This window comes from Artemia franciscana, chromosome 18 (genome assembly GCF_032884065.1).
Source record: "Artemia franciscana chromosome 18, ASM3288406v1, whole genome shotgun sequence".
NCBI lineage: Eukaryota > Metazoa > Arthropoda > Branchiopoda > Anostraca > Artemiidae > Artemia > Artemia franciscana.
In genome coordinates this window covers 7,639,315-7,658,838 of record NC_088880.1, presented here as the reverse complement: position 1 = coordinate 7,658,838, position 19,524 = coordinate 7,639,315, and the positions used below count along the sequence as shown (strand labels likewise).

Here is a 19,524-nt window from a genome sequence, read left to right as displayed (position 1 = left end):
AAAAGAGATTTTAATAAGTAACCATTATCCGGGTTGGTTAATTGACCAGACCTTTTCGAAAAGAAGGAAAAAATTTCTAGAATTTTCTGACGATATTCTGGAAATAACAGAAAAGAAAGATATTTTTTGTTCTCTACCATATGTTCCAGGGTTGAGTGAAAAGCTTAAAAGAATTTTACAAAATAATGGCTTAAAGGTAGCTTTAAGAGGTAGTAATACTTTGGCTAGTTTTTTAAATTCTGGAAAGGATCGAACTTCCGTAGAGCAACAAAGTGGGGTTTATAAAATCCCATCTACTTGGTAGCTCTTATGTGGGACGTATTAACCAGAATTTAAAAATGAGATTGGTACAACATCATCATTCTATTTCATCGTCTTTGAAGCAAAATACCAAACCTGAAGATTTCACGTTGGCCCTCTCAGAACATATCTATAATTTTCCAAATCATTTTATTTTGTTTGAAAATGTTTCTTTGATTTCTAGGGACCAAGTTTTAAAGCAGACTTTCAGGGAAATAATTGAAATTTAAAAACATTATTCAAGAATAATTCCATAAACAGAGATACAGGTGAATTTGGATTGAATTCAATTTATGATAATTTACTGAGTTCAAATAAAGTAAATATCACCTCACCTAAAAGCTATGACCTCTGTTTACGTAATATGTCAGATAAATCTAATGAACCGGAACCGAAAAGGTCAAAGAGCCTCGCTTCCGCTGTTGCATTGAAAAAAATAAGAGCAATAAACTATATGTAATTAGTTTATTAGGTATAAATTTTGTTTGGTTTTATTCATGTCTTTAAGTTTTAATGCTGATGATGAACACTGTATATGTGTTCGAAATATCCAGTTAGATTTTATATCTGTTCACTGTCAATAAAAACGTTTCATCCCTATTTTGAACTTTTTTAGATTAGTAAAAAATATACGTTACTTAGAAATTAACTTCCGTAACGAACTTCCTTATTCGTATATATTTATTATGTATATGAGGGGAGTTTGCCTCCTCGTTAATACCTCGCTACTTACACTAAAGTTTAGTTTTGTCCCAATTCTTTAAAATTGACCCCTGAATCACAAAAGCTGTAGAATAAATAGTTGAAACTATTAAAAGTACTGTAGCGTAAAGAGCGAGGTATTTAGGAAGAGATGAGCCCCCCCCCCATATGCCTAATAATCTCTGTTCGTTTTAAGTTTTAATGCTGGTCCTTACTTTTAGTGGAAAAAACTTATTCATATTTATTTTTTCATTTTTTTAGATAGTGCTAAAAAATCCTGCGCCCCCTTCATGGAATTCCTCTTCTCCGATGACAAATTATTCGAAGGGAAGATCATCCTACGTAGCCCCCTCCCCTCAACTCCCCCCTCCCCAACCAAAATATCCCCTGAAAATATCTGAACACTTCCAAATAACTATTACTGTGAGGGACTCTGTTACGGGGACTCTGGGAGAGCAAGTCAGCCCCAAAGACAAAATTAGCGTTATGTTTTTCGACCATGCTGAACAAAATGGCTATCTCAAAATTTTGATCCGTTGAATTTGGGAAAAAATGACAGTGGGAGGGGGCCTAGGTGCCCTCGAATTTTTTGGGTCACTTAAAAAGGGCACAAGAACTTTTAATTTCCGTTAGAATGAGCCCAACTGTGACATTCTAGGACCACTTGCTCTATATGACCACCCCTGGGGAAAAAAACAAACAAACAAACAATTAAACACGCGCCCGTGATCGGTCTTCTGGCAAAAATACTAAGTTCCAAATTTTGTAGATAGAAGCTTGAAACTACTACAGTGGAGTTCTCTAATACGCTGAATGCGATGGAGTGATTTTCATTAAGATCCTACAACTTTTTGGGGTGTTTCTCCCTGTTTTCCAAAACACGGCAAATTTTTTTCAGGCTCGTAACTTTTTATGAGTAAGACTAAATTTAATGAAAAGTTGATTCTTTAGATGTATCTATTAGTATCAAAATTTCGCTGGTTAGAGTTTCATTTACTATTGAGCCGGGCCGCTCCTTACCACAGTTCGTTACCACGAACTGTTTGATAATTTAAAAGATTCTTCACGCTTGAGCTACAAATGTTTTATATAAGACCGTTTAAATGTAATAAGCGAAACTTTCTAAAAAAGAAAAATTCGACTTAAGTAAGTGGTGTATAATCAAAGAATATGGCTTCAATGTAGCTTCCTAGGACAAGTCTGTAGACCCGTCTCATTTTCGCTCTGGGAGAGCAAGTCAGCCCCAAAGACATAATTAGCGTTATGTTTTTCGACTATGCTGAACAAAATGGCTATCTCAAAATTTTGATCCGTTTAATTTGGGAAAAATGACACTGGGAGGGGGCCTAGGTGCCCTCGGATTTTTTGGGTCACTTAAAAAGGGCACAAGAACTTTTAATTTCCGTTAGAATGAGCCCGTCTGTGACATTCTAGGACCATTTGGTCTATATGACCACCCCTGGGGAAAAAAAATAAACAAACAATTAAACACGCGCCCGTGATCGGTCTTCTGGTAAAAATACTAAGTTCCAAATTTTGTAGATAGAAGCTTGAAACTACTACAGTGCTCTAACACGCTGAATGCGATGGGGTGATTTTCATTAAGATCCTACAACTTTTTGGGGTGTTTTTCCCTATTTTCCAAAACACGGCAAATTTTCTCACGCTCGTAACTTTTTATGAGTAAGACTAAATTTAATGAAAAGTTGATTCTTTTGATGTATCTATTAGTATCAAAATTTCGCTGTTTAGAGTTTCATTTACTATTGAGCCGGGCCGCTCCTTACCACATTTCGTTACCACGAACTGTTTGATAATTTAAAAGATTCTTCACACTTGAGCTACAAATGTTTTATATAAGACCGTTTAGATGTAATAAGCGAAACTTTCTAAAAAAAGAAAAATCCGACTTAAGTAAGTGGTGTATAATCAAAGAATATGGCTTCAATGTAGCTTCCTAGGACAAGTCTGTAGACCCGTCTTAATTTGGTAATCTAAGCTCTTTCCATGATAGCAAAAAGTAGCTAAGCTAGAAATTTTGGGGGGATTAAGGCACTTTCATGAGAAAAATGTATTGTAATAGACTACGCTAGAGGAAAAAGGCTAGACAATCACTAAACTAGTCTTTAGCCTAAGACTACTTCTGACCTTATTAAGAGGGAGTTGCTCACATAATGCTTCATTTTCAATAGTCAGATTTTACTTGTCTACCTATTTTTTATTATAGTGAAAGAATATTACCCCTCTTTCATTTAACCCGTCAATAGGTTATATTTTTTCAAAGCATTTCATGCCAAAATCAAGGATTAGGTTAAACCATAACTCGCAAAACTGATCAGAAAAGAAAATTATAAGTTATGAAATGCTTGGAATATTATAGTGTTAAAATTTAGTAGACAAAAGAATGCCCCCACTGTAATTAATGCAAGACTGGTTGTTGGCTGGAAGCTAGTCCTTACCTAACTGCTGGGGTGATTAACATTTTAAGTCATTCAGGTACTTATGCAATTTTAACTCTTGTTAAAATACGCTTGAAACTGTTTTAATAGGAGACGTGAATTTTGCGAGAAAATAAGATTAAGTTATCTGCAATAAAAGCCCTATATGCTGGGAGGGGTTGGGATTTTCAGGTGTTTATCCGAAATAGAGAGTTATAGCAGCTGAAAACTGAGTATGCGCACCTTATTTTTGTGGTGGGGCGAGGGGTTATATAGATAGAGAGACTCACTGTTATATAAGCAGAAATACAATTTTTCGTTTCCCTGAAAAAACTGTATACCTTATTTTTACTAACAAGCCTTTGTTCCATGAAAATCAATTGATGTCTGGACTCTATAACGATTATGATCATACAAAATGGCGGAGAATTTCGTTGTTTGGTGACACTAAATGGTTCTGTGTTTTTAAGTCAAGAATTTATTGAGTGACGTAAGGAAATCGCTCTTTCATGAGGGGGCTCTGATGGTTTTTTCAAGGTCCTCACGGTTTTTTTAACATTCTGTTAGGTAACAGCCAAAGCCTATTGCACAACAATCAGAGAAATCGTGATTCGGTGGGGGCTCTTTAAGAAACTTCCTATTTGTTTTCTTTAAAAACCTTCCAATGGCTGCCTTGAAAAGCTTCCTATGGCATGTAACGTACAAGTGTACTATACCGTTACAGGTGCACTATAGTACTGCGTAAGACCCAGGCGCGCCTCATATCTTCTTTAGGGGCTAGCCACTTCAGGTTTACCCCCTATGTGTGCACTTAAAAGTAGAGAGGCATTAGTACTGTCGGTGTTTTAAGTAAGTGGTATTAAGAGTGGTACTTTCAACAATAGTGAAAATAACTAAACAGTAATTTATTCATAAAAAGGCAACAAGGGCCGTGACAAAATAAACAAGATACAAACCCACCAGCAACAGTGGTTAATATAAAATATACAAATACATAAATTTAATCCGTCATAAACTTATTAAAAAAACGACCTCAATATTTCAGCCCTAATTTTAAAAATTTCTCCAGCTGTCGAGTCTGCCCGAAATACTTTTTTTTATTATTCTTATTCAATTATTTTTGTTAGTAAAGCATTTCCCGAAAAATTTTTACCTTGAACCAACCAATTCTTTGCAATCCCTTAAAATAAATTCAAAAGGTATTCCCCAATACCCCAGACGTGACATTTATTAATCACACGGCACCCTCTGCTTTCAATCTTTTTATTTGCCATGTTTTAGCAATAATCTTGTCCCTTTGCAGGTTTTCTGGGGGAATGTTAAACACCTGTTATAATGCCTTAGATCGACATGTTGATTCAGGAAGGGGAAATCAAACAGCAATCATCTATGACTCACCAATTACTAAATCCAAAAAGGAGCTTACGTATGGAGAACTGCTTGATCAGGTGGGTTTATCGTTTCTTTAGAACGGTCTTTCAATATTTAAGTAAATCTTGGAAAGTATTTACGTCATAGGTTTAGGAGAATCGTGTAGGAGAAGAAATTCGAACAGCTCTCATTATAAATAATACAACACCATGTTTTAATGGAAAATAATAATAATTATATATATATATATATATATATATATATATATATATATATATATATATATATATATATATATATATATATATATATATATATACAGTTGACCAAACTGACAAATTTATTATAAAAAAAAGTGAACAAAAAAACAGGGACTTCTTGCTGTCTGGTTCTAAGCCGGCTTAAGCACTTTGGTCTAGACTTGAGGAGATGTGTTGGTCTCCGTTCTGCATTGGTAACCCGGGCCATTGCTTGTCCTGAGGCCAAAATATTTTCGATGGTTTAACGAACATGAAAATCGGAACTTGGAATGTTTTGACGTTAAAAAATAACTATCGTATTGAACTTGGAATGTTTTGACGTTAAAAATAACTATCGTATTGACATCGTATTGAACTTGGAATGTTTTGACGTTAAAAAATAATTATCGTATTGACATTTTGACTGACGAATTCAGGCAATTCAAACGGGACTTATTGAGAGTTTCAGAAACTCATATCAGAGGAGTAGAAAGCATCACATTAGTTCATATAGAATTTGTTTACTCAGGCAGGAAGGATGCGGTACATTGGCAGGGAGTAGGGCTCATGATGAACGAAGAAGCTGCTAAGTCTTATTTAGGCTTCAAAGTTATTAATATTAGAATACTAACTGCTCGTTTTATGACTAAAAAGTTCAGGTTATCAATTCTAATAGTATATTCCCCTGTAGAGCCGAGTGACGGAGATGCTAGTGACTCATGTGAATTTTACTTTAGGTTACAGGAGTAAATAGACAGGGTCCCAAGTAGAAATACGGCTTTTCATTGGGAGATTTTAAGACCAGGTCGGTAGAAATAGGGATAGATGGTATCCTATCCTAGGCAAATTTGGCGTAGGAAAAGAATACAGCGATGGCTGAAGACTGTTGCAATTTTGTAGGTATAACAATCTAATTATAACCATTACGGTGTTTGGTCATAAATTGGCCAATTAGTTAACACGTTATTCACGTTATGGTAAGACAACATACCTTATTTACCATGTTATTGTAAACCGAAAATTGGCAGGATCAATACAAGATACTAGGGTATATAAGAGTGCTGTTATCAATGTTAAAAGTAAAGATCACCATCTAGTAGTGTCAGGGATAATTTAATAGAAAAAATACCGGGAGGGTAACTACCTCCCGGGAAGTTATGATGTTGCTAGACTCCAGGATGACAATTTGAGAGAAATTTTAACGGAACAGTTGAATATTAAACTTGAGAGTTTAAAATTTGAAAATGTGAAAGATGGTTGGAATAATTTTAGAAAAAAACAATTTATGAATTGCTGATGGTATCTTAGGGAAGAAAGTTAGGACTGTAGCAAACAATATTAGTAAAAAGCTTTATATCTTATAGACGGGAAATAGGGCTTTTACAAGAATTATCTGAATGATAGATTATATAAAAACAAAAGGAATGTAAAAAAAAGTGGAGAGAGCATTAAAGTATGAACTAAGAAGGTGTGAAGTGGAGGCCATGGATAAAATTGCCAAGGACCTAGAAGATGGAGCTAGACGGTATATTAGTAAAATATTGTACTGGCGTGTTAATAAATTGAGAAGGGATAATCAATATGGACTTGTCCCAGTTAAAGATAGGACGGGACTTCAATTAGTAATATGAAAAGAGTTAAAGAGAGATGGATAGAACATTTTGAGAATGTGCTAAGCCGAGATAGCGTTGCAGGAAAAGATATAGAATAAAATAAAGAAGCTTGTGATAACCTTGGATGTGAAGGAAGATTTGTTTTACGAGGAAGAATTAGCGATAGTACTAAAAGTATTAAAAAGTAAGAAGGCTCCAGGTTTTGATAGTGTGGTAAATTAGCTTCTTAAATATTGCGGCTCTGAGGTTAGAAATAAGTTACTGAAGATTATGAATATGATTTTTGCAAAAGGAGAAGTACCTAGCGATTTTTGGAAAACCCAATTAAACCACTGTACAAAAAAGGTGATAAAAGTGAGTATGATAATTATCGAGGCATTTAGTCTAGTCGATCTATGTAGCAAATTACTTAGTAATATGATACTTTTTAGACTGAGAGACGATGTAGACAAAGTCTTAATAGAAGAACAGTGCGGTTTTAGAAAAGTTAAAGGATCCATTGACCAAATTTTTTATCTTAGGCTAATAACTGAGAAGCAAAGGTAAAGGTAAAGGATACGGCATTAGACTTTACAGTCCGTACCGGCGGTGCTGATCTCCGTTTCTTGGCCCTTCAGCCAGGAAGTGCAATGGGGGGTTGGGGGCCAGCCATCCTGTGCTTTCGCACACCCTTCCTGTTTACCTTCCCCAGATTTCTCCAGGTACCCATTTAGAGCTGGGTCGACTCTGGCTAAGCTTACAGAGTCACGCCACTGACCCCCGTCCCAAACTGAAGAATTGGTTACACCGGGATTCTTCAACTGCCTGAGTTATTAATCACATTTAGTCCTCAGTTTTATAGATTATGAGCAAGCGTTCAACGTTGTTGATAGAAAAGCTTTAGCAAAGGTATTATCATTGTATGGTATCCCCTTTTACATGGATCATTTTGATAGATTTTGTCTGTAGAAGCACACGAAAGGCCATGGGGACCATGGGATCAAATGGGGAGAGAAAAAAATCTCCTGTACTTAGATTATGCTTATGTTTTAAGCGTCCTAGATGAAAATGTGATGAGAATAGATGAGAATAGGTGGATCTGTCAGCAAAATTAGAATATTGGAAGCTAAAGTGATGACAGTAGTCAAATATGGTCGGAAGCATGGGTGTTTCGAAGAGCGGATGAAGATTTGCTAGATGTATTGCAGAGAAATCGAATATGGATTGTTCTGGGTACCTGGCTGAATGATCATATTTCGAACAGTAGGCTGTACGAAAAGTGTGGTCCAATCCCACCCTCTAGGGCTATAGTGAGAGAAAGGTTGAGATGGCTTGAACACGTTCTGTGGATGAAGGATGATAGGTTGCCAAAGATTGTCGTTTTTGGCCAACCGTCTAGGGCTAAACGGAAAACAGGTCGTCCACGTTTGGCATGGGAGGATGTCATAAGGAAATATTTAAATGAAATGGAAACTTTCTGAGAAGGTTTAAAGAGGGAGGCTTTGAATAGATTATAATGGAGAAGGAGCGTGCGTAGCTGTGTTGCCCTTAGGCGGCTTGGTGCTGAAGTGATATGTAAGTAGTAGTAGTAGTAATATCTAATATTATAAATATAGTAATAACAAATACTAAACTATTGAAAACATCAATGCTATCCCGGAAGTATAACGGCTTCGGCCAATTTTTCATATGGAGATATTCCGGCGGAATTATCAGGGGGCTCTTTTTCCGCGGGTTTTTATTCTTGAAAAATAACCTCCGCAGAATGGGGCATTTCTGGGGTGATTGAGAAACCGATTAGAGAAAAGTCTTGGTCAAATGAAAGAATGCTAAGGAGAATTTTCAGTCTGAATTGTCCACAAGCAATTTTATAGGGAGGGGGATTTTCAGTGAGGATGAATATGTCTGGAGGGAATTTGACGGGGGAAGGTTTATCTTATTTTTGGTAGAATTTCAGCGAAGAGTTTTCCCTGAGGGGGAGGGTTTCTCTGTCCATATATGAAGAGTTGCCCCCTCCTTAATACCTTGCTTCTTACGCTAAAGTTTGACTGTTTGCCCCAATCTCTTAATTGCGTTTACTTAAACACGGGGGCTTTTTAATTAGAACAGGAAGCTTTTTTAAAGTGCTAACAGCTCTAGTGTAGAGAGTAGGTAATAAGGAGGAGCCAACCCTTCATGCACGGAATAAATCTTACAAGACTAATTTGCAAATATTGTTTTAATGTCTCATGTACGGTGAGCCAAATTTGTACCTGCATTAGTAGAAAAATATTCCGAAATTAAATTAAAAAAAACAACTTTATTATAATTTTAAAATAAGTAGCGACATTAAAACCTAAAACGGCAAGAAATTATTCCATACATGAAAGGGACTGTCCTCTTCTCAATGCCTTTCTCTTTACGATAAAGTTTTTATTATTTTAAAAAGTACAACTACGACAAAGAGTCAACCTTTAGTGTAAAGAGCGAAAAGTTGAGGAGGGAGCACTTTTCACATACGGAATAATTCCTGTCCGTTTCAATTTTAGTGCCGTTTCTTACTTTCAGTTAAAAAGCTTGTCTTTATGTAGTTTAAAAAAAGGAAAGCCTATTTTTTATATTATTGCCTATTGCTTACGCATAGCATTTGTCATTGGGAAGTAAACAGACATTGTTCTGGAGGCGAATTTCTTCTGGGAGAATTTTCAGTGGTGGGATATGGGGAATAAAATACATCGCTCTTTGCGCTAAAGTATGAATTTGTATCCCAATCCTTTACAAACAACAAGTGAAATACAAGGTTCGTTAAATTATAATAAGATAGCTTTTTGAACAGTCTAAATAACGTTATCGTAAAGAGCGAGGTATTGTGGAGGGTTATCTTCCTCATATATGAAATAATTTCTGTTCGTTTAAGTTTTAATGTTGATCTTTACGTTGAAAATAGCCGGTGGTTTATTTTTTTTTACCCAGAGGCTGATCCCATGTATTTTCAAATCAGATTTTTATGGTAATCGTTTATATCATCGAAGCTTTCTTTTGTATTACTCAATGTTTGGAAAAAAAAAAATCTGTAAAATATCCTTTAATTATAATCTTTGCTACTGAACTCCGGCAAAGCAAAGATTTAATTAAATTGGGCAAGAAAAAAAAATGATTGGAGGTATCGGAATCGATATATGAAACATTCATCTAATAACGAAATTGAAGTAAATCAGTAGTGCCCTTTGATTGCAGGAACTGCCTACATGCAGTTAGATTGCCTCTGCATTTACTTTGTCAACGTAGGATTAACAGTCAATTGGAGGGTAGAATGTGACGTAAATTATGCTAATAATGTACAAATTTTTCCTGAGACTTTGACTATAACTGATGTGTATTGACAGTATTGACAGTACGTAATGTTTCCAGAAAATGTTATTGCTCTGCTCGGAGTATATGTGGATACAAGGGGCTACCAACTCCAATAGTACATTGGGGTGTGTGTGCGACAGGAATGGTGGGATATGTGTGTGAAGGGTCATACTAACCCATTACTATATATATATATATATATATATATATATATATATATATATATATATATATATATATATATATATATATATATATATATATATAGTTAAGTCCATTAAAAATTAAATTCTCAATCTCCCCTGTTGGTTAAGATATGCATGGGTATTTGGGCTTTTACTTGGCTAAAAAATAATAACTGTATATTTTTCAGGTATCACGACTGGCTCAAACATTGATAATTCATGGTGTTAAAACGGGTGATCGTGTATTGATATACATGCCAATGGTACCTGAGGCTATAGTTGCAATGATGGCTGTAGTTAGGATAGGGGCTGTACACTCGTTAGTTTTTGGGGGTGAGTATCAGTTTTAAAGATGCTTTATTTTCGAAAAAAAAAATCCGGTGAAAGTAAAGAGCGAAATTGAAACTTAAAACCGTCAAAAATTACAGCCTCGTGGTTTATTCAAAACATTTCGAAAAACTTTTTCAAACAAACTGGTTTGTGATATTGTCCTATATTTTGTAAAATTCTTGAAAACTAGCACTTTACTGAAAACTCAGCTTTCTTGTTTCTTTTAGACAGTTAAAATTTATCCGCAAAATTTATTGATCTCATTGCTGGCAAGAGACTATTGAGAGCTTAATGTATTTTTGTTTTTTTTTGCTGGGACATTAAGGATTTGTCTGCTTCTATTCCTAATACGTTGCGTCGATTTTGTGTTTTCCGTAAAGCGCTGGTAAAACGCAAGTTTTTTTTTTATCAAAAACGCAAGTTCCTATTGTCAAGGGGAGAGAAAAATATGCCACAACCACTCACAAAAGACATAGCAATAACTTTTGTATTTTATTTGTTTGCTTAAAGGTAAAAAATTATTATAAAAGATTTGAAATAATTCCTTTTGATAAGTTATTTTAAATGCCGTCTAATCTGAAACTTTTTGGAAGATTTTCTTGCCACTTTGTTTCCGAAAATAGCCATAGAATGCGGAAGAAATAGGCAACCGAATTCTCTCCTGGGCTAAGCTGGGGAGGGGTTCAGCCCCTTCCAAGAAACTTAGGAATCTGCTCCGACAGGTTTTGAAATGACTTGAAAAAAAAACAAAGTTTCTGTATAAGAGCTTTATACAGACAGCCCTTTTAGGCCTCAGGTCACCACTTCAGCATAGAAAATGTTAAATGTATGTTCAAATATGCATAACAAACAGAATGAGTTGAAAATGAGTTACAAGGTTTTAAAACCGGATGAAAGCCAGAAAGGTTCAAATGATTTGCCGAGAAAAATAGTAAGTAAAAACAATCCTTGCCAATAGTCGCCAGAACTGGAATTATAAAATGTAAAATTGGTAAAGAATATGGCATTAGACTTTAAAGTTCCTACCGGCAGTGCTGATCTCCGTTTCTTCGCCCTTCAGCCAGGAACTACAATGGGGGGTTGAGGGCCAACCATCCTGTGCTTTCGCACTCCCTTCCTGTTTACCTTCCCCAGATTTCCTACAGGTACCCATTTAGACCTGGGTCGACTCTGGCTAAGCTTACAGAGTCACGCCACTGACCCTCGTCCCAAACTAAAAAATTGGGTACACTGGGATTCAAACCCTCGCCCTCTCAGACAAAGGATCCTGAATCCAGCGCACCAATCCACTCGGTCAGGACGGCTAAATTTTGATACTAATATATAGGCTATATCAAAACAATCTGCATTGAAGAAGAATTTGCGCCAAGCCAGGATGTATATCAATGACCAGTGTGATGTACTTGGTATTCACAGGGGGACTAATCCCATCCGGTATCAGCTACTTCTGGGGGAAAGTAAATAATTAGCCATTTCTTTAAGGCTTCGCTTCTCGAGAACTTGCTACTCGGATTCGTCATTGCAGACCAAAAGTTATAATTACGGCTTCATGTGGAATCGAGCCGAACCGTCTTGTTAGGTACGTTGTCATTTTTTGCAATGCTTTGGTTTTTAATACAAATTGTAATATTTTGTTTATGTATTAGTTGCATTATTTCATTCGTTTAATAAGTGTAAGACTATTCATAGATATATTCCATTTATTTTATTGTAATATTTTTATAATATTCTATGTTTATAATACTTACAAAATAATATCTATAAACGTAATGTATTACTGTATAGTAATATGACTTACTTATTGTATAATATATGCAAATAACACATTAATATGATATTAACACATGTTATAACACGTATTATTAATTCATAAATTTATAATATTTAATGTTTATAATATTATTAATATTATCTTAAGATGTAACGCATTGCTATATAGCAATATCATTTGTATTAGGCCTACAAAGTACATAATTGTGTAATATTATGATATTGCGTTATTTTATAGTGATTTCTCTATTCTAAAGATTTGACACCAATTGGAATCTGATCGTATACCAGAAAAATTATGGCTTCAGGTGCCTGTTGTATGGCCTTGCGTGATGGGTTAGTTGCTAGAGCAGTCATTTAAAGAAAGATTATGAAAATATGACCAAGACATTCTTTTCTCTTCCCAAAATGTCTTCCAAATTGTTTTTCTTACATCTGCGTCTACAGCAGCAATTAGCCCGATAAGTGTCATCATTCTAGGAAATTTGATTCATATATAAATCAAGCTAGGGCCACTATAACTAATTTGTTCATCCTCTGCCAAAAGCAATATTTTCTTTTTCAAAAAATTATAATTGTATCTATAATTTCTCGTATTTGAGATTTGACCTTAAAACAAAGAACTTATTAACTAAGAACTAAGAACTAATTTAGCATGTCGAGGTGCATTGAAGCAGAGGTTCCAGCCCTTTATCGAAGAAGAACCATCCTAGAAAAGATAGTTTTCGTCCTATTAAACCAGAGACTGTAGAATATTAGAAGAATACTCATGCAAATAGATCTTTGAATTCTGGTACTGATTCAGCAATTAAGTTGCTGTAAAGTGAGGATTTTGGCCCGAATTAGGACAAAATGTGGACGAGCGAACATTTGAAGATAGCCAACCATTCTAAAGGCATGGGCATATAGCCACATGATTACGCATCCTGTCTCTAAGGATATGTGTAGTCTATGTAAAATTAATGGTTTCCATGGGCAATATTTCAAAAAGGGGCAATAATGGAGAATTTGTGCTTTGGACAATAATTTGATTCATGTGAGGGTGTAGGAGGCATAGTGCTAATAAGCTGGTTTGAATGGACGAGCCTGGGAGTACGCTGTTGTCTGTCCTTTCGACCTGTTGGGTCGTTTGACCTCGGAGACTGGCGAGAAGCAGTCTCTTTTGGAAACCACAGATTCTAGCCAGACTCCTCAGTCAACAACTAATTGCGGCCTTTCATGAGCAGCTTTGATTACGTTGCCAAGGCATAGCCCTTCCCGACTGCGAACTCTCGGGATATTCTCCCCCTTTACGAGTTAATGACCATTCCTTCCACATTGTACCCTTTAACCCTCTACCCGGTTGTCACCCTCAATTATTACCAACGACTTTTCCCTATTTGATTGTCCCATAGTCTATGGCCCAGAAAACGTTCCACGCTTCCCTCATAGTTTTGCCTCGTCTTTTTCCCCCAATTATTCCCGAAACGCTTGGTATTGGTTTCCGATGTTGCTTTTAAATTGTACCACAGGGCATCTTTAGTTTTGAGCAGAAAAGGAGTTGTTTACACTAGTGTAGGTTAAGAGGCTAGTAAACCCATTCCCTCGTGACGTCTGGTACCCTCCCATGTACTAGAGCCCCATTCATCGGTACTCTCAGTCCAACCCATTGAAAAATAGAAAATTACATACTACTGGTACAAGGGTAGCTTAAACTACTATTTAAACGGAAATGGTTACAGGCTATCGTTACAGGCTAATACGTTTAGCTTAAAATTATATGAAACATCTCAAACGCCCAATAAATATTGCTACATTGGTAAAATTCAGTACTATTCCATGCTACCCCGACGTGAAGTTGGTTGAAGGGAAGTATTTGTGGACATACGCGGATATAATGGAACGAAAAATTAGACCAAGAAAAATAAAACCCCGAAAAAACCTTAATATGATAGCTGCTTGCTACCCTCATATCGAGGGATACCATTGCCAAGACCTGACCCCATGCTCCGGATATATCACTTATGTCTAATTGGCTATCTATCCTAGCAAGAAAATAGAGCAAAACTGAACTCTTGTAAATTACATACGAACTTAAATTAATAATCCCAAATGCGTAAAAATAGGACTTCCTTAGGAATGTTTTTGGTTGCACTTTTTTCCAGTTTTTTCAAACCCAATGAAAATAATCAATGAAAATAGAGCAATGCCCTTTTCAAACGTAAACCGTTTCTAGTGTTTAGTAGATTAAAGGAGAACTTAGTTTTCAGTGAAAAATGAAGATTAATTTTAATGCTTGGAATGAAGAGAAATTAGTTCATGTAATTACTATAACCAAAATCTACCAGGAATTACGTTCATCTGTAAAGCAAACTTAAAACGAACAAGATTTACCACAAGCAAGAGTAATTTTACCCCCACCGTTACCACAAATCCAATTGGCTCGCGTGTCATTTGCATTTTACTTAAAAAAAAATATGGATTCCTTAAAATAAAGATTTTGTTCAGCTATTTAATCTATCGACATATTTGAAAAACTGGAACTAGAAAAGAGAAAAAATAAATAAAAATAATAGTTTATTTAAAGGAAAAAAAATTAATAGTCATCAATAACTGATTGGTAGATTTTACCCTGACTAGGTATGTAAATTCCAACTTTCAAACCCCCATAATTGAACTTCACTGAAAACTAAATTTACAGCTTAAGTTGGTGTTCAATCTAGCCAATTTATCTTACATACATTTGGTTGAATAGAGGTAAAGGAAGAAAAATCTGATGAATTTTAACACTATTTTTTAGTTTCTTCATTTTCGACCGGTTTTTATTTTCCTGGTTTCATGATCAAATAATAAGAAAAGCTTATTGGTAAAATGTAAATGTTATGCTAGCCTTACAAAGGTCTATGGGGCTCTAGACCCCTTATTGTTGGTTTTGGATTCTTTTCGGCTTTATTTTTTATTGTGACTCCTGTCTTCTTTCCTATTTAACTTCTTCATTCATATTAATTCGTGTTCACTCTTGTCTGACATCTTGTACGATCTCTAATGTCCCTTCGTTTCAAAACCACTCGTTACATAACATAGAAAAACTCAGTTCTTAGACTACGTTTTGAGTTTAACTGACATTGCTAGGGTAATGTTTGCTAGTTCTCACTCTTTTGTCAGCATTTACATTCATGTAAAAAAACTTATCTTTCTTTGTTTATTTAATTTGGATACCAAATTTTCTGGGTCTCTTGGTAATAGCATGTGGTAGACTTGTACTGAGTGATATGTTGAATAATCTAATGGCATGGAGTATGGCATGACCCTCTACAGTCCCTTTGTAAAGGACTGTAAGTTTCTCAATTTGACCTTTGTTCACATAAAATGTTTGCTATTGAGAAACATATGGAGATTCTTTGGGATTAACAGTTCCCCGAGGTGGAGGGTATCCAAGGGGAGAATAATCTTTGGAGAGAAAAGCTTTTGCTAATTTTTCAGGAGATATTTCACAAGGGCGATTTCTTGGCATGATTTGAAAACGGTCAGAAATTTAATATAAAACAACTTTTTTTCAGTTGTAAGTATGAAGCAACGTTAAAATGTAAACAAACAGAAGTTATTCGGTATTAGACGGGGGTACCCCTTCCTCAACCCTCTCTCTTTATGCTAACACTTTACATTTTTCAACACTTTAAGAAAGACTGCTCAAACACAAGGACCGATGAATTTGAATTAGAAATGTTTTTAAAGAACAGTAAGACTTAGTGTAAATAAAGAGGGTTGAGATAGGGCAGACCCCTTATATACAGAATATTTTCTGTTTGTTTCAAGTAGGCCTATTTATGTTGCTTCTTAATTTAAGTTGAAAAAATAGTTGTTTTCTTATTTAATTCCAAGTGGGGATCATAGGGAGTCTCCTACTTAGGGAGTCCAATGCGTCTACTATCTCATGAAACCAATTTTGAAGAAAACAGTGGACCGAATTATCTTCTATAATAACACAATTTTGCACATCATATGAACATCCTCTAAGAGTTACATACATTTTAGGTATAAGCCAATTCTGAATGAAGCCCTATCTATTTCTGGCGTTGTTCCAAATAAGGTTATAATGCTACAAAGAAAAGACCTAGAGACTGCAGAAATGAAGAATAGTATTGACGAGGATTGGGAAGAGGCCATTAGTAGGAGGGGTCATGACGCTGTGCCTGTTGAATCAAATGACCCTCTCTACATTCTGTATACCTCTGGTACAACTGGTAAGTTAAAGCATTTGCTATTGATTTTCATAAACTGCTAAAATTAAACTAATTACCTCTTGTTAATTTCATAGGGACACAAACATCATGTGCCATTTCAAATTTGAGTAGAGGTTTAAATGTTCAGTTGTCTCTTGTTGATAATGCTCAGAAAAATATTTTAAGTTCAAGTTAATGTTCAAGTGAAGTTCAAGATATTTTATATTAATTCATAGTTTATTTAATTTCATAGGGACACAAACATCATTTGCCATTTCAAATTTGAGTAGAGGTTTAAATGTTCAGATGTCTCTTGTTGATAATGCTCAGAAAAATATTTTAAGTTCAAGTTATTGTTCAAGTGAAGTTCAAGATATTTTAAATTTAAGTTAAGCCCGGGCACACTATTTAATGGTGAAGTGGAGTAATAAGGGGAGGCTAAAAATATTTTAGCAATGCGGATAAAGTGAAAAACCTCTCTGAACATTAAAAAGGAAAAAAAAACTGAAACCAGGGTTTAAAGTGGCGAAACATTAAATAAAATGCCAGAATCATTTTTGAAAGAAGAGAAACTAAGAATAAACGCTTTTTTTATGATTTCGCAAACTTCAAAATATTTCTTGTTGGACATAGCCCAGGTAGTTATTTCGTAGGCTATTTTATCATCTGTATTGGGGCAAATTTTTAGTAAAATGCTGTGAAGAATTAAATTTTACCGGATTATTAACATTCGGAACCGGAATATCAAGTATTTGGTTTTTTTAGACAATGTGGCTTCGTTTCTCACTTTGGCTTATGGGCCAATATTCAAGTTAAAACTTCAGGATATTGTATTTTTTTTTTTGAATATTTTTTTTTAATTTTACATGCTAAGCACAAGCTTTCTTCTCCACTTTTTAAACACTTTTAATAAAAATACATATCTTTAGAGGATCAATGACCAAGTCTTAATTAAATCACACACACACCCATTTACTCGCATGCAAGTGGTCGTGTTGCTTTTAGCAGTTTGAAACAGAGTTAGGCTTGGTTTCGGAATGAAATTTTACAAGCAATTAATGAGGTGTTACCTAGTGACAATTTTAATTGCTTAGACTTAAATCTTGCCTCGCAATCTGGCGTAGTCGCTACAGTTCCTCTCAATGACAACCTCCATATAAGCCCCTTGACCAAAGATTGTCAATACACAACCTCGACGCAGCAGCCTTCTTCTCAAGAATGACCAACCGTCATCCTCTGTCATCCACGTTTTCTAATTCCGCGAGTGATCCCAAGCAGAACTGGAAGAAGGTGGCCTTCAACCATCTGCACCATCTTGACAAGACCATCAACTATTTTTAATTTTACCAGTCTTAAGTGGCTTGCCACTAGTGATATTTCTGGAGAGTAAATAACAAGGTATCCGAGAGTATTACTTTCAAACCTTCCGATGCACGATTTAAGGGTCTTGGATAGCATCCGGAATTCGCATGTATTGAATCAAATAGTAGTCTTCTCTTTATTTTTGGATCACTTCTATATTTTTGGGACCTTCTATTGATAACTCTTTATTTTATGGGTCGTTCATTATGAATTTATGAGTGAAGAAAAAATCTAACGATAGAGATTAAAGGGATAATGTCAAAATATTTTCAGTAAAATGCTATGAAGAATCATATTTTACATGGTCATTAGAATACCGGACAGGAGTATCAAGTATTTGGTTTTTTAGACAATGTGGTTTCACCTCCCACTTTGGTTTATGGGCCAATGTTCAAACTAAAAGTTGAGGAATATTGTGTCAGTTTTTTTTCAAATATGCTTTGCAACTGATAAACTGTAAAACTTTTGAAGTATCAACGACAGTGAAAAATTGAATCGGATTGTTTGAGTTGGTTAAGCGCAAACTCACCCAACCATATGTAAGTAAATGTACTCTACAACAGACTGTAAGCGAGGGGAGACTCGGATCAATAGTAACAGAAACTCTAAAAACAAAATTTGATACTAATAGGCACATCAAAAGAATTAGATTTTCATTCTGATTTCAAATATGTATGTTTCATCAAGTTTAGTTTTATCCATCAAAAGTTACATCCCTGAGTATATTATATGCAATATTATTGAAAAAAAGGGGAAACACCCCATAAATGTCATAAAGTATTTATGAAAATCACACCATCAGATTCAGTGTATCAGATAACTCTACTGTAGAGGTTTCAAGTTCCTATCTGCAAAAATGTAGAATTTTCTATTATTTGCCAGAAGAAAGATCACGGATGTGTGCTTGTTTGTTTTTTTTTCCAGGGATGATCGTATTGACCCAGTGGTCCCAGAATACCACGAGAGGGATCATTGGGACAAAAATTAAAATTTCTGGTGCTCTTTTTAATTGACAAAAAACTGGAGGGCAACTAGGCCCCCTTCCATGCTCATTTTTTCCGAAGTCACTCGAACGAAATTTTGAGGTAGCCATTTTGATGAGCATAGTCGAAAAATCTAATAACTATGTTTTAGGGATGGCTTAATCCCCTGTAGTCCTCGGGGGAAGGTCTGCAAGTTGAACTATGCCTATTGTTTACATATAGTTTTGTTTATTGGGAAGCATACAGACATTTTCAGGGGGGGATTTTTTTCTGGTGGGGGAAGGGGGGTCGGAGAGAGTAAGTTACGTGGGAGGATCTTTTCATGGAGAAATTCTCATGGGGGAAGGGAATTTCCCATAAAGGGGATGCGGGATTTCTCAGCAGTATTTGAAAAACACTCAGAAATTAAAAAAAACACAAGTTTTTTCAACTGGAAGTAAGAAGCAACATCAAAACTTAAAACAAACAGAAATTACTACGTATATAAGGGGTTTTCTTATCCCATCGCCGTTATCTCGGTCTTTACGCTAAAGATTTTTTAGTACTTTCAAAAGAGCTATTTATTCTAATTAAAACCTTTGTGATTCAGGGGTCATTCTTAAAGAATCGGAAAAAAATCGAAATTTAGCCTAAATAGTGAGGAATTGACCAGGGGGTGAACCCCCTCATATAATTTAAATCACGCACCCATTTACTCCTATGCAAGTGATCGTATTG

The 19,524-nt window shown here is 35.4% G+C and overlaps 1 protein-coding gene across 1 annotated transcript in view; it reads left to right on the top strand.

The window, feature by feature from the left end:
• The window catches only part of LOC136038557 (acyl-CoA synthetase short-chain family member 3, mitochondrial-like), a 150,463-nt gene that overhangs the window by 48,893 nt on the left and 82,046 nt on the right, over nt 1-19,524 (top strand). Inside the window, exons 4-7 of the mRNA XM_065721727.1 lie at nt 4,744-4,888; nt 10,349-10,493; nt 11,973-12,069; nt 16,275-16,483. Coding sequence (XP_065577799.1) covers nt 4,744-4,888; nt 10,349-10,493; nt 11,973-12,069; nt 16,275-16,483 — 596 coding nt within the window. The remainder of the gene's footprint in view (nt 1-4,743; nt 4,889-10,348; nt 10,494-11,972; nt 12,070-16,274; nt 16,484-19,524) is intronic.